Source organism: Eriocheir sinensis, chromosome 10 (assembly GCF_024679095.1).
Source record: "Eriocheir sinensis breed Jianghai 21 chromosome 10, ASM2467909v1, whole genome shotgun sequence".
NCBI lineage: Eukaryota > Metazoa > Arthropoda > Malacostraca > Decapoda > Varunidae > Eriocheir > Eriocheir sinensis.
In genome coordinates, this window is record NC_066518.1 from 20494616 (window position 1) to 20510957 (window position 16342).

Here is a 16342-nt window from a genome sequence, read left to right on the forward strand (position 1 = left end):
AAGGATTTTAGTAGCTTTTAGTATAAAAGGTTGGAGGGTCTACTGCTGCAAATTTCACACACACATATTTTAAGCTTTTGTCGATGAAAACAGGAAATATGATGGTTATTGCAATACACTTGTCTATATACATCTTTCACTTCTTGAAAACTTATAGAACTTTGCAGCTTGCCTCTAGCTTTTCTTTACACTTTTAAATAAACATTTAATCACTTGTAGATTGTTATATCATAGCCATTTGCTTTAAAGTTTGCTGGTGGTGGTGTTACTGCAGCTGCTTTTATTGTTAAGCAATGTTAATGTATCCCCAGAAGATTTTGGGTGCATGCACATGGTGGAGGTGGTGCTTCCTGGCAGGCAGTGTTCTCGATCTGACCCTCAATAGCCTAATTCATTATTATGTGAAGAGTTAGATTTGCATGTACTATGCATATTGTTTCGATACATAGCTGAAAATAAATAGCAATTATGCCTCAGTAAGCTGTGACTTTTCTGCATAAAGGCAATAATTTTCATACTACTGAAAATTTATTGAGGCAAAATTTCAATTTATTGATGATCTTTCCAAAGATTGTTTACATGGGTAGAGGCAAGTTACTTCATGCAGAATTTTTTTAGTACAGTAAGAAATTATGTAAGTAACCTGGAAGGCAAAGGCTGCTCAAATTCTCCTCTTTCCCAAAATCTTTACTTCTAAACTGTTGAATATTCATAGGTGAAATACTTATCATTGCCTTAAGTCAAGATTGAGACATGTGAAGGCTATAACTAACACTTGTTTGTAATGCGGCAAAGAGATGCCATTAATACTTGCTCCTGTGGTCTCTGCAGAGCAACCCTGCCAGTGGGCATGGATGAAACCTCCCTCAGTGAAGCTAGTCAGGCACTTGATGAGGCCAATCATAACAGGTGGGTCAAGTTTATTCATGTGAGTGGCCTTCAGGGGGAAAGCATAGACACCACCAGTGATAAGAATTGACCATAATGTCCATGTTTCAAAGTTATTATGAAAGTGAACCTTCCTGCAGCAGATACTGCCAGGCATCACCAGGACGTGAACGAGGACATGCTAGAAGACATTCCAGTGCTGATGCACACCAGGAGGAGGGTGAAGAGCTAACGGACCAGACTGCTACCCTCACTCTGACTTCAGCCACAGCTCGGGCACGAGCCCAGAGTGACAGTCAACATGACCGCCGCAGCAGGGATGGTCTGTATCTCTTGTTGTGTCTGCCACAATCAGTTTGTAGATCAAGTACTGCTGCCATGTGGCATTAATTATGGCTGTGTAAATGTGTGTGTGTGTGTGTGTGTGTTTACCTAGCTGTAGTTTACAAGGCCTGAGCTAAACTCATGTGGTCCTGTCTCCATATCTATATTTGTCCAGTCTTTCCTTACACTGTTTGGTACTCTTTGCCATCACAGCATCTTCCCTTAAACCGTATAACTGCTAAATGGTTGCAGCGAGTGTGCGAGACACTTGGACCACCCTGCTAAATGATTGCTGCAAGCCACAATCAGTTGTGAATCTCCCACTCACTACTCTTGTTCCAGTACTGTTCCACACTCCATTGTAGCTTTACTTTAATTGGTCCACATCATATGATGAGCTGTCCATCCACCCCCATCACCCTCCTATACAATCACACCCCCATATGTGAAACAGCTGCCCTTCACATGTCTGAATATTTACTACAATGCATAGTTACAGAGATATGGAGGTGGAAAGAGACCTCTTGGTTTACTTGACTGAGTGTGCATAGCAGTATTGGTGCATCTGATCAACCATACATTTAAAGGGTGAATCTATTTCATGCATCTACTGCTCTATTCAGAAAGCTGAACTTCTTGACATTATTTAAGCACCTTCCTTTCTTTAACTTCAACTTCTCACTGTGTCCTCTTAGTTGTCTTGCTCATTGCTCTCATTAACAGCAGATCCTGTCTTATCTGTCTTTTCTTGACCATTCATTAATTTATATTTGGTAATTAGATCTCCTCTTACTCTTCTTTTTTTTAAAGTTGTCAAATACATTTCCCACAATCTGTCTTTATAAGTAAAATCTTTTAGTTCTGGAAACATTTGTTGTTATTCTTTATATTCTTTCTAATTTCTTTATATGTTTCTTTTTATGTGGTTGCCATACTACATATGCATATTTCAGTTTCAGTCTGACCAATAAGGTAATTAGCTTCATATCCTTGTACAGGTGATGGAATGATACTCATATTTCTTAATAACTCATATGTTTCTCCAAATATTTTGTTGATATGACTTTCAGGTATACTAAGTTTTCCTGTACGACAACTCCCAACTCTTTCTTTTTTCTCTCTTTTGTTAATTACTTATTGCCCAATTTATATCATCCTGTGGGTCTGATTTCACTCTTCACAATTTCCAGCACATGACACTTCTTTATATTAAAATCTGTTTCACATTTTTCACTCCATCTGTAAATAGTGGGGTTCCCAACTTTAGTAAAGTTCAATATTCAGTTCAAATTGTTGCAAAAGTTTAGTTTCTGGTATCATTTTGAGGGTTAGGGTATAAATAACAATTTTAGTCTGAGTGGACAACAATCCACTCCATGTGAAACAATTTTGGAGGGGGGGAAGAGGGGAGGGCTGATGACCCCTCATGAGCGAAATGGGAAAAGCTCAAACTGTTCTAACTTTTTTAATGAATGATCTGATTTGAACATATTTGACATCAGAAGCTTTGGTTTGAAGAGTAGCAACTACATTCCCAAGTACTTTTGGTGAGCACAGCCTCCGAAACATTGTTTTTTATATGCTGCACGGCATACTGTTTTTTTTAATACAGAATTGGACTAAGCTTTCCGAAGAATGTACCTATTGTGTATATATATATATATATATATATATATATATATATATATATATATATATATATATATATATATATATATATATATATATATATATATATATATATATATATATATATATATATATATATATATATATATATACTCTCTCTCTCTCTCTCTCTCTCTCTCTCTCTCTCTCTCTCTCTCTCTCTCTCTCTCTCTCTCTCTCTCTCTCTCTCTCTCTCTCTCTCTCTCTCTCTCTCTCTCTCTCTCTCTCTCTCTCTCTCTCTCTCTCTCCTACTCTCTCTCTCTCTCCTACTCTCTCTCTCTCTCTCTCTCTCTCTCTCTCTCTCTCTCTCTATACACATGCATCTATATCTATATATATATATATATATATATATATATATATATATATATATATATATATATATATATATATATATATATATATATATATATATATATATATATATATATATATATATATATATATAACATATACACAACCTCTCGAGTTTCGCGCTTTGCTCGTTCAAGGTATAGCCGCCAAACTTGAGGGATCAAGCAGAATTTCCTAGGTGGCTTGAAAACACTGAAAAGGGCTTATCTGTTCTGGACCAATGAAATTTTTTTTTTTTTTTTTTAACATGTGGGCAATGGCGCGGTAGACTATCCATCTGGGCCTGATGGTTGTCCCCGAGTCTGTAGTTTGAATTGCATGAGGCAACTGTTTATAGTGGCATGCTGCCCCCCGGAGCTCACTTTTTTCCTCCTTTACCCTCTTTGTTATCTCGCTAAAAATACGTACTCTTGAAAAGGAGGAAAACAGGAAGAGGGAACGTGGTTGTTTTAATGCCACAAGATGAAGTTTTACGATTGGCTGGAGCTTCCTGAAAACGGTTGCTTGTGATTCGCTGGGAGTCCGATGACGCTATCGCTGGCGCTTTCACCGTCAAAGCGTGACCTCGCTTCCCTTAAGGCAGTGTCACACTGGCCATTTTCCTCTAACTGTTGTGGCTATTGGTAACGCTGGTACGCCCGTCTGCACCCATCCGGGAGTAAGTTGTGGGTTATCCGTAACCTACAGTATCACACTGGGCCTTTTCTTCCACCGCATTATGGTAGCCATAAACCGCAAATCCAACTTTTTCCGGTAAAGGCCACACGGCCAAGGTCAAGCGTTCAGATCCACGCATTAAGCGGCAACGGGCAACACAACTAAATCCAACTTTTTCGAATTATGCGTCACTGACAGGTGGTTGCCGTATCATCCAGCAACGTAAACAAAGCACTTGCCTGTATGCGACGCTTAAATTGCGTTCTGCCAAAGTACTTGCCCAGAGCTCGCGGTTTGTGACTTCTTCCTTACCCATTTGTTATGGACTTGTTGCTGTAGCAGTTAAGCAATGGAAGAAGAAGCTGTTGTTGGTGTGGCGATGTCTCTGGTTGCTCCATGCCATTTCATTGTCACCATTGCTGCATTGAGCTGCCAACCTACTCCATCTAGAATTCCGTAATTACAAAACACGTGATCGAAAGTAACAGAAGATAATACACACACATTACGCACATTACATGCATGCACACACCAGACTCATCACGGGCGGTCCATAGCAGATGTTTCTCACAAACAAAATGGCTTCACATTTCCTAGAGTGGGTTAGGAACGATTTGTGAGTGGTTCATACAAAATCCAAACATACCCAATGGCAAAGAAGAGCAGTGTTAAGAGACGACTGTCGTTCTTTTCTTGCCAAGAGCTAGGATTTAATTCATGTGAGCCACTCTACCAAATACGGTTTTAACACACTCAAGAAATGGTAAAGTCGTTTCTGTTTGTCTGAAACATCTGCAATGGTTCCTAATGAGTCTGGTGTGTATTATTGACCGTGTGTGTGTGTGTGTGTGTGTTTGTTTGTTGTTGGTTGATCCATGGGTGGTTGGCTACATATGGGCAAGCAGAGGTGACAATGGGGAACTGGCATGGAGGGAACCACAGGCATGCCACACCCACAAATGTTTCTTCCTTCCGCTTAACTGGAGCAACAAGTCCATAACTTGGGTAATGGCAGCACAAGCCGCGAGCAGGCCTTACAGGGCAAAAGTGCTTTGTTTACGTTGGTGGATGTGGGATACGGGCAACCGACCTATGGCTGTGTGTAGCTGACGCCGCACCGGAAAAGTTGAGCGTTACGCCGTTGCCCTTGCTGGTTTCGATTTCGTGGGAAGAAAAAAGCCCTGTGTGACACCAGCTTCACGGATAACCGTGAACTCCGCTCCAGGGCGTGCGATACGCGCTGCCTGTAGCACCAATGGCTGGACTTAATCACGACCATGTGACACCGCTTAAGGCAGTGAAGCCGCTGATAGGGCCAGCGTCGGCAATGTCGAAGTCATCGGACTCCTGGCTTAATCACAAGCGTAGCTTTTCAGAACTGTCAGCCAACGCAAGGCAGGTGCCTTCAACTGTGGCTTTCCAAACGACCCGCTTCTTCTTCCTTCATAGCCACAATGTTGGAGGAAAACGCCCAGTGTGATAATACCTTTATATGTACCGCAGTACCGCTTGACAGGACTTGACCGTTTTCCTCTCTTGCCAGCCACAACAAGTGAGGAAACGCCCTAGGCAGATAATACTAATTTTATATGTACCGTATGCACGCTGATGCAGGCAGATCGATCAGACGTACAAAGCAGCGCAAACCTCGAGGTGATAATGTGCACAAAGTCGGATGGTATATATATATACTATATGTATATATATATATATATATATATATATATATATATATATATATATATATACTATATGTATATATATATATATATATATATATATATATATATATATATATACGTATACACACTATATATATATATATATATATATATATATATATATATATATATATATATATGTATTATATATATATATATATATATAATACATATATATATATATATATATATATATATATATATATATATATATATATATATATATATATATATATATATATATATATATATATATATATATATATATATATATATATATATATATATATATATATATATATATATATATATATATATATATATATATATATATATATATATATATATATATATATATATATATATATAGTACAGTACTCTCTTCTGGTATCTGGTTAATAGGAGCCACGTTAAAGCCAATTCGGATATGGTCAGGTGTAGGTTAGTTACAGACCCGAAAAACCCAACTTTCGATCATGGCCTGCCATAAAGGGCAATGTGATTGGAGTACTGCAGAGGTGCTTCTGTCCATACTCATAATATGGTATGCCCCATGGCTTTGTAGCAGTCAGTCTGGCACCAGGGAGTGAAATGCTGCCGCTGATTGGCGTGCTCGAGCGCTGAGAAAAGTGGTTCGAAAGCAGCATCATCACGGAGTTTAGCACTTGCGGCAATCTCTCCTGGCTTATCACAGTCCTGCTGCACCTTGGGGGATCTGTTACTTCAGGATTCAGCAATTAGATCGCGACAGCATCAGCCGCTAACCCATTGCTGCTGGGTGCTTAGCCCGGCCAGGCAGCAGCTAATATTCCTCTGCCAGGCCACAATCACAGCAGCGGGCCTGACCTGAACTCCAGAAAAGCCCAGGTATTTGTGTCAGCTTAACCGCCCAAGTCCTGCACCATCAGCGTTTACCATCGAGAGGGAAAACTTTCTAGCGCAGACCCAGCACTGCCACAAGAAACTTTTTATCGGGTCCAGTTTACAAAAACTGGAAGGCCGACGCCTGTGCTGTTCTTAGTGAAATTCTTTGGCGCACCAGCCGCTTTATCGCTGCATAGCTGTGTTAGCAACCTCATGGCTATGAGCACCGCGGGCTTTACCACCCTGGTCAACCAGAAGGCATACCAGAGCGATACCTGAAGCGGTCCGGGCCGGCAACGGTCGTCAAGTGCTCAAAGCAGGCTTCTATACGGACGCCCGGGCAGGCACCCCAGGGCACTACCCTTTTAAGCCCGGCAATGAGCCCGAAGGCCCACAGACGCTGGGCAAGTACTCCAGGCCGCCCCACTTTTGAGTGTGAGTGGGGAGGATAACCAAGGAGTCAATGACAACCTGGCGCATCCGCTTGCACGGTGATCTGTGGCTGTTTAGTTATACTGTGTTGCCCTTTCGAGCCAGGGGGGCGGGTACCCCCTGCACAGTGCATCCAGCGGGACCATGGGGAAGCCAGCCACAAGAAATAACCACGATATATGGCCAGCCCGCACCTCCAGATCGGGCTGGCCACGGGACTCCCAAACCCCTGCGACCCCTTTACTCGCCTTACCGTAAGCGTGGTAAAATCCTTCTTTCACATGTCGGACCGAGGGCGGTACTTATCCGCATTTCTTATTCCGCCCTCTCTCCCGCAGGAGTGCTAGCGGACCTGCACGCCTTCTCCACGGGTATGGAACCCTACTCACTTAGTCCAGTCTGGATTTAGGCAGTCATCAAGGCTTAAGCTAGGATTTGCACTGTGTGTTTCACTTAAACAGTCCTTTGACACTCCTGCCATTTAAAACTGCACTGCCTTGACTCTCATCATTTCAATATGGTTTGTAGCGCTCGGCAAGAATGTTTACATGCCAGTTGTACTGTGAAGCACACAGCTTTCCTGCGAACCTTCGCACCAGGACAGCAATATCATTGCTACGTGCAAGCTGAGGCGGGCCTTACGGGTGCGGTACGCCGCCCGGGCAGAGCTTAGAGGCATCGCGTGGGCAATTTGAACGACTTTTGGCAGCACACGACAATTTAAAAAAAATTTTTGGAAAAAATCAAATATTTTTGAAAACTCCCGGATACGGGCAAGGTCAGATATGGTGCACCCGGATAACTGAGTTTACTGTGTGTATATATATATATATATATATATATATATATATATATATATATATATACACATATACAGTTGTCCTTCAAATAGTACGGGGGTTAGGGACTCAGGACCCCCGTACTATTCGAGAATCCGTATAGAATTAGTGCTTCCCCTAAAAACACTACTGGGCTGCGTTTGAGAGAGGGAATCGGGACTCTCGGAACGTTCCGAGTGCTCTCAAATGCGTGACGCGGCAGCACGAGTTGCCAACTCGGCACGTCCGCTCCGCCCCCGGCTTTTAGAGGTGGAACGCCTCTGTGCTGTGATGACGTCATCAGCAAATATGGCGGCCCAAACAAACACATAAGTGCTTCCATTGCATCAGGAAGATCAGCGTACCCCATTTTACTGTGAGTGAGACGCCGTTACCATAGCAATGACGAGGCTATGTAAAAGGACGGCCTTTATCTTTACTCTTGCAGCACCCTTGGAGCATTGCCAGTTACTGCGGTAAGAATTTCTTTTACACTATGATAGATACAGTGAACACTGCTCTCATTCATTCAGTATGCCTCCTACTAACATAACTCATCCCAAACGTAACGTCCAAATCTGAATTCTTCTGCAGAACACTTTTCTAACACTTTCTTTGGGGTGTTTTCAGCAGGTGTTTTGGCAGAACAGTGTTGCTACCACGCCCATGGCTACTTGAAAGTGCGAAAGCGGAAATTTAAAATCCTAAAAATTCTTACATGACAATCCTCAAAGAGTAAAACTCGAAACTACTATTGGAAACTATATATATATATATATATATATATATATATATATATATATATATATATATATATATATATATATATATATATATATACATATACATATATACATATATTGTTGTGCTGGAAGCTTCCCCCGGGGTCTATGGGCCTCTGGAAGACTCCAAAAGGATCGAGCAGAGGGCGGGGAGCAATGGCTCTGCCCGTGCCCCGCGGGGCATGGTCAAGCACTAGGCGGGAAGTATTGCCAACTCACCCAGATTTTTGCTACATGTTCATTCTTGCATGATCGAACGTACTGTAACATTCTAGACTGTACTGTTCGGTATATATATAGGAGAAGAGGGCAAGAGGAGTCAGACACAGTCATTGTAAGTCATAGCCAGCTAGTAGTCAGTTAAGAGTCAGAGTGAATTGTACTAAAGAGGAATATTACACTACAGAAGCTGTGCAAGGTGTTTTACATAATCTCCCTCCCACTGAGTCTCCTGATGGCGACAGGGAACCCAAGTAACATGTCCAGCATTACATTTTGGCATCAGGAGTGTAGGCATTTGTTTTTTCGCCATGGAGACTCATTCCCAAGCTGCCCAGAGGGACGACATGTCGACTGAACTCTTGGAAGCCTTGAGACTACTGGGGGAGAAACAAGAAGAGCACACCAAGAACTCAAAGAACAACAAGAAAGAGCTCAACAGCAACAACAAGAAGGAACACTCCAAGAACTCAAAGAACAGCTAGAAGATCGCTTCACGGGACTACAGCAACAACTACAAGCAGTACAAGATGGAAGTGAGTCAGTGCGAAAAGAAATGACTGATTTGACCACGAAGTTGGGACAATGCCTGATAGAAGTGGAGAAAGAACACACAAATCTTCAACAAGAGATGGTGGTGGTATGGGAGATGACACACAAAGAAATATTAGAAGTAAGTGACATAGTGAAGGCCCTTGAAGACTCTTTGGCTGGAAACGGACAACCAGTGCCTGCAGGGGCTAGTTGTACCCAAGATGCTTCTCCTATGCAAGTCCGGGGTAGTTTGAGCCCTGTTACACCTGCGTTTACCCCCGCAAGAAGTTCCGTCAGCCCCATGAGTCTGCTGGGGTCGCCTGTTAGAAAGAAGCCTCAGGAGTTTGATGGCAAGGTCTCCTGGGAGGCTTACCGCGCTCAGTTTGAGCTGTTGGCAGCTCGGAATGGATGGGATGACCAAGAGTGCGCGGTTCAGCTGGCCAGTAGTCTGAAAGGGGCGGCGCTGGAGGTCCTTGCTCAGCTTGACAATGCGACAAAGGGCAGCTACAGCGGGCTGGCACAGGCGCTGCAGCAACGATATGGGACCAAGCATCAGAACGAGCTCTTCAGGGTTAGGTTCAGAACCTGCAACATGAGGCACGGCGAGTCTCTTCAGGAACTCGCTCAGGACCTTGAGAGCATGGCGCAAAAGGCATACCCAGGTGCCAGCCCTGACCTACTGACGGTTTTGCTGCGTGATCAATTCATCAATGCCCTGGACAGCCCTCAGCTGAAGATACAAGTGAACCAAGCTAAGCCAATATCAATGCAGGAAGCTCTGGCATGTGCCATGGAGTTTGAGTCCGTTGTTAGGTCTAGCTTTAGGGCACGAAAGGGCGCTGTCAGCGACACAGACAGGTTCCAAGGAACATGCTGGTACTGTGAGAAGGTTGGGCACAAGGAGCACGAATGCTATAAGAGGAAGAAGGAATATGAAGGTGGTGCTAGGAAGAAGCCCAGGGAAGGACCCAAGTGGAGAAAAGGGGCACTGGAAGAATGAGTGTCGGAAAAATGTGCCCCCGGCGAGGGACCACCACTAGGGCGAGGGAAATTAAGGAGGACTGGTTCATGGGGGCAACGACCAGTCTGTCCTGTACATACCCTGAAGATATCAATGTGCAGGAGAACCACCATGACAAACTGCCAAGTGAAGGGCAAGGTTGGTATTGTGGCCTGTGGTCGTCGACACAGGCTCGGAACGCACACTGGTGCAAACTGACGTGTTGAGTCATTGTCGGTTTCCTAAGACGTCGCATCGACTGTGCAGAGTCACTGGACACTATGCAGAGCTCAGAGGCCCAGTGGATGCGAAGTTTGAGCTCGGAGGAAGAGTTCCTCTATGTCTATGTGGCTGATATGGACGACCCCTGCATCCTAGGTATGGATTATCTGATCTCCCACAGGTGCGAGCTGGACTTCCGAGCTAAGCAGCTGACTGTAGGAGGGTCGTGACTGCCCATATGTATTTTTCCCCATAGGTTATTAAGTTTGCCATTTGCGCATTCACCATTTGTGCACCTTCAGACCGCTCATATGTGCGCAAATGGGGAGGTTTGACTGTAGGTACATTCTTCGGAAAGCAAAGTCCAATTCTGTATAAAAAAACAGTATGCTGTGCAGCATATAAAAAACAATGTTTCGGAGGCTGTGCTCACCAAAAGTACTTGGGAATGTAGTTGCTACTCTTCAAACCAAAGCTTCTGATGTCAAATATGTTCAAATCGGATCATTCATTAAAAAGTTAGAACAGTTTGAGCTTTTCCCATTTCGCTCATGAGGGGTCATCAGCCCTCCCCTCTTCCCCCCTCCAAAATTGTTTCACATGGAGTGGATTGTTGTCCACTCGGACTAAAATTGTTATTTATACCCTAACCTTCAAAATGATTCCAAAAACTAAACTTTTGCAAAAATTTGAAATGACTGATGGTCCTGGCCCCCACTAAAATTGTCCTATTGTTTACAGTACCCTCCCGAGTTTCACGATTGCTTTCTTCCTAAGGTATAGCACTAAACTCAAGGATCGCAAAACTTGGGGTATTGAAAACACTGAAAAAGCACTTATTTATTCTGGCCCATGGAGAAGCTGACTTTATTTTTTCTGACACTTTACTCCCTTGTTATCTCAAAATTCGTACCATGGAAAAGGAAGAAAATGGGAAGAAAGAACAGATCATTTTGAAGCCGCAGCTGAAGGCAGCTGCCTTACGATTGGCTGACAGTTCTGAAAACAAGTTTGTGATTCGCTGTGAGTCCAATGACGTCATCAATGCCGCACACCCAGTCTGCAGCCTCTCTGCCTTAGTGCGCCTCCAACTATGATGAAATGAAAGTTTTGTGAATCTGGTTAATGTTGATTGTTAAATCAATAGTACTAGCTTTAATAGTTTGCACTAGCTACTGGGTCAGAAGATGGGGCTGCTAGGAGGAGACGAAGGTTCTGGACATGCCAGCAATTGTAGCTAACCTTAAAATTATTATTAAATGCTACAGATCATTACTTGTGGAATGGCAGTACAACCACACTTGCAGACAACACAACATACACTCTACAAGGGAGTTGTAGGAATGCCCAGTCCAAGGCAGGCTCTGAGGTCTTCTCTGGCAGACAGCTTGATGAACAACTGTAGTGCGGCAACTATGCCTGATGAACAAGCCTCCCATAACCCACTTAGCCAGTAGGGTACCTCTTTGGCCGACTTGGTAGGGTGTGGCTCCCTCATCATGCTGGTCACGGGTTCAATCCCAGGTAGCCAGTGAATACCCTCTCCTTGTGATTAATTTCTCGAGTGTTTCGATACACGCATAGGACGTGTGGGACCAAGAGAGTAATAGGAAAAGAGAATAGAAAATCTCTTCATTAAAGTGATGCCATAGCAGTGGGCATCCTATCCTGTGGTTCTGTTGAGTTTCCCCGAAGGGGTAACAGGTAGGATGGCCCATGCTCTCCGAGGGTAATAGAAAATGGGAGAGTTGGAGGTATGTCTCTACGGGGACATTGTGGAATAGTGAACTGATAGTGGTCACTGTCTAAGGTCTCAACACACAGAAATTAATCTACATAGAGGGGAAAGTCGTGTAGTGCGGCGACTATGCCTGATGAACGAGCCTCCCATAACCCACTTAGCCAGTGGGGTACCTCTTTGGCCGACTCGGTAGGGAGTGGCTCTCGTCACGCTGGTCGCGGGTTCAATCCCAGGTAGCCGGCGAATACCCTCTCCTTGTTGTGATTAATTTCTCGTGTGTTTCGATACACGCAGAGGACGTGTGGGACCGAGAGAGTAATAGGAAAAGAGAATAGAAAATCTCTTCATTAAACAACTACAGTACCCTCTCGAGTTTCCCGCTTGCTTTGTTCCACAGGTATAGCACTAAACTCGTGGATCATGAAACTCAGGGTATTGAAAACACTGAAAAAGCGCTTATTTGTTCCGGCCCGTGGAGAAGCTGACTTTTTTTTCCCCACTTTACTTCCTTGTTATCTCAAAATACGTACTGTGTACAAAGGAAGAAAATGTGAAGAGAGAACGGGTCGTTTTGAAGCTACAGCTGAAGGCGGCTGGCTTCCTTACGATTGGCTGACAGTTCTGAAAACACGCTTGTGATTGGCCGAGTCCGATGACATCATAGACAGCGCTCATCCAATCAGTGGCCTCTAACTATGACGAAGCGAAAGCTTTGTGAATCTGAAGTCAACATTGATAGTTAAATCATTAGTTCGTACCTTTTACCGCGGGCCATTAGCACGCATCTCTGTGAATCCCACCCGGGTCACCCCAGCACGTGTGAACACGGTCACCCAACCGCTAGTTTCTTGAGAATTTTGTACACAGATTCAAAGTCGGCTGCATTTCAAGGGAAACTCATTGAAATTCTAGTCAGAAACTCAGTCACCAGCATGTCAGTTATTTTCTCGTGAGGTCGGTAAGTTGTGGTCACAAGAAGAAGAAGAGCGTGTCAGCCGATCGGTTCAGTAGCTATCCGCGTGTTTATTCCAGTACCACAATGAGTTCCATGAAGCTAGATAACTTTGGATTAACCAGGTTGAGCAGGTCTTGGACTTGTCTTGTCCAAGCGTAGCCACTGCCTAATTGCGTCTGGGTCCTCACTGCTAAGTTCTCGTAGCACTTAACAGTAGAAAGCTGTGGCAATCTCTCCCTTTGTCTCCAAGCTAACCACTCACGAACCAACAAATGCTTTCTTCTAATTTTTTTTCTATTTCTTCAGCAAACACCACCAAGCAAACTCTGCAATGTCTGGATCCATTGTTTGTCTTGCTTTTCAGCTGATACATCCCAGAATGCAACTGTCCTCTGTGTGACCAAACTTGAAGATAAATTCAAGGCAGAAAATTGTCGGGAGATAATTTCGGTGGGAAATTCCCGAGAAACCAGCTTGTGTGACCACGTATTTAAGCTTCTGGTGTCACACTGGGCCTTTTTCCTCCAACCGCGTTGGCGAGAGGGGCGACCGGTAACTCCAACTTTTCTGGGTGTGCGTCACACACAGCCAAGGTCGGTTGTCCGTATTCACAACGTAAACAAAGTGGTTGCCCTGTGTCAATTAAATAGTAAATAAAGCAGCTCTGCCAGTCTACTCTACGAGTTTCTTGGTTGGCCATTTTCCACTGCTCCTCACTCCTCAGCCACTGCCGTCGTCTGTTTGTTTACATACAGCCGCGCGGTTGCTCATACCCCTAACCATTTTCCATCCATACTGACAGCTGACAATGCGCTACCAAATGGGCGCACAGGCAACCGCGGTTGCCAGTAGCCCCAATGGTTGGAGGTAAAAGGCCAGTGTGACACGTCCTTAAGGAATCGTGCGTGATGCCGATGGTAGATAGAAGTGACCCGTACATGTCAAAGCAGCGTGAAACTCGGGGCAATAATGCGCGAAAGTCGGGATGGTAAGAATTTAGTATTGAGCGCGAAACTCGAGGATCGCGAAACTCGGGAGGGTACTGTAAAACAACAATTGATTGAATTCTCAACCGTCTGCTTGCATATTGAAGTCGCCCCCTGTTCACAATATCGTTTTGGTATGGGAGACTGCCATGCGGGGAAATGAAATAGTTCACAAAAGACCCTCAGATGTTCTCTGCAGTAGAAGAATACATATATTTGCCCCAATCTCTCAGTCATATCAGTGGGTTTGTTTACATCTGGGTGCGGTGGTGTTCATTATTGCTACACTTCCAGTTTTCAATGAAAATTATTTATCACCACACGTAAGAGACCTATATAATGTAAATACAGTGTAACCTCTGGTCACGATCAGACCGGTTCACAAACAAAATTTCTAAACAAAAAACGTCTCGGGTAACGAACGGTGTCTTGAGCTACAAACACTCAAGCCGGCAACATCGTGGGGTGACAGGCCGGGAGTATTGGCGGGAGAGCATCAATTGTTGTGTAGCTTTCGCTAAATACATAATATGGTAGGGGACTGTCCTTCCAAACAGTAACATCTCTTCCCTTTCCCTTCCTCACTACCTTAGACTTATTAAAGCTGGTGTCACACTGGGCCTTTTTCCTCCAACTGCATTGGCAGTAGATTTACCAGCAACTTCAACTTTTCCGGGTGTGTATCACACAAGGTCGGTTGCCCGTATCCACAACGTAAACATATCCGCCTGCTAAAGTAAGGGCTGTTACGGATTGTGCTATCGTTACCCAAGTTATTGACTTGTTGCTGCAGTTAAATAGAAGGAAGAAACAGTTGTGGTCACAATCATGGCTTCAATGACAGGAGAACAGGAGTGTTTACCCAAACCTCAACAGAGAACTGTGCTGTAAAGACCAGGAGTTCTACAATTTTCATAGAATTGAGAAAAAGAAAAAGATTTTGAACTGTGGTTCCACAGCACGGGATGTTCTCTTATCTTGTCAATTAAATAGTAAACAAAGCAGCCCTGCCAGTCCAGTTTACGGATCTCTTGGTAGGTCATCTTCCACTGAGCCTCACTCTTCAGCCACTGCCGTCATCCATTTGTTTACATACAGCCACGTGGTTCCTCGTACCCACAGCTGTTTTCCATTGGATGAAACCAACTGTTGGGGCGATGAGCAACCACGGTTGCCCATAGCCCCATGGTTGGAGGAAAACAGACAGTGTGACATTGACTATTGCGCCATCAACACTCCTCTGTATAGGTACGGTAAAATTAAATTAAGTTTTCATTATATTTTATCTGTTTAGTATTGTATTTATCTTTTTTTTTTGTTTTTTTTTGTTAGATGTATTGATTTCCATTGGTTTTGTTATGAACTTGTGCACAAAGTACTGTTGTAAAAGTTTAAATAAGCAATCATCTGGGGTCCAGGACTAATTAATCCATTTTACATTGATTCCTATGGTGAAAATAGCTTTACACACACACACACACACACACACACACATGATAATAATGTAACCCTATTGATATCAGTAAAAAAACTGATGCAGATTTTACATTACCTTCTCTTGTAGGAACCAAAGACAATGGACAAGCTGGGAGTGGTGGTGAAGAAGACGGGAGTGGTACACCCCCCATACCTCCCAGAAGGAAAGATAAACGAAGACACAACACGCCTCCCAGACCACAGTCAAATGGCCTGCCACCCACGCCTAAGGTTCACATGGGAGCATGCTTTTCAAAGGTAGAGCTCTCAACTTCACATTCCCCAGTTATACTGTGCTTCATTTTCAGCATTCATTATACAATAGGCATCAATGAAGCTGACAGCTTTTATAATGGAAGGTAGTCATAAAATCTATCATGTTTTAAAGTTTTTCATCAATGAATTATCAATGAAAAATTGATTCATGTGGCAATGATCAAAAGCTAGCTTCAAATGTGAATTATTTTTTTAGGAAGAAAGTGCATGCAAAATCATCTGCATCCACAGAGTTACATACAAGAGTGTGCTGAGGCCCTGCAGGTATTGCTTCTAGAACTGGGCCAGCAGCCATGAGTGTGCCCAGTTCGTCCAAAACCGATGACTTTAAACACCTCACTCCCACCCACTTTTCTAACCCCACCATTCATTAGTAAGAAAAACTGAGACCACCATCATCTTCCTGAGAAAATTCTGCATCACAC

The 16342-nt window shown here is 43.5% G+C and overlaps 1 protein-coding gene across 1 annotated transcript in view; it reads left to right on the top strand.

Moving 5' to 3' along the window:
* Window positions 1-831: 831 nt before the first annotated feature.
* LOC126996675 (mitogen-activated protein kinase kinase kinase kinase 3-like) overlaps window positions 832-16342 on the top strand; it is a gene marked incomplete at its 5' end in the record, with an annotated part of 50305 nt that continues 34794 nt past the window's right edge. The window contains 3 exon segments of the mRNA XM_050857409.1: window positions 832-909; window positions 1029-1210; window positions 15730-15899. Coding sequence (XP_050713366.1) covers window positions 832-909; window positions 1029-1210; window positions 15730-15899 — 430 coding nt within the window.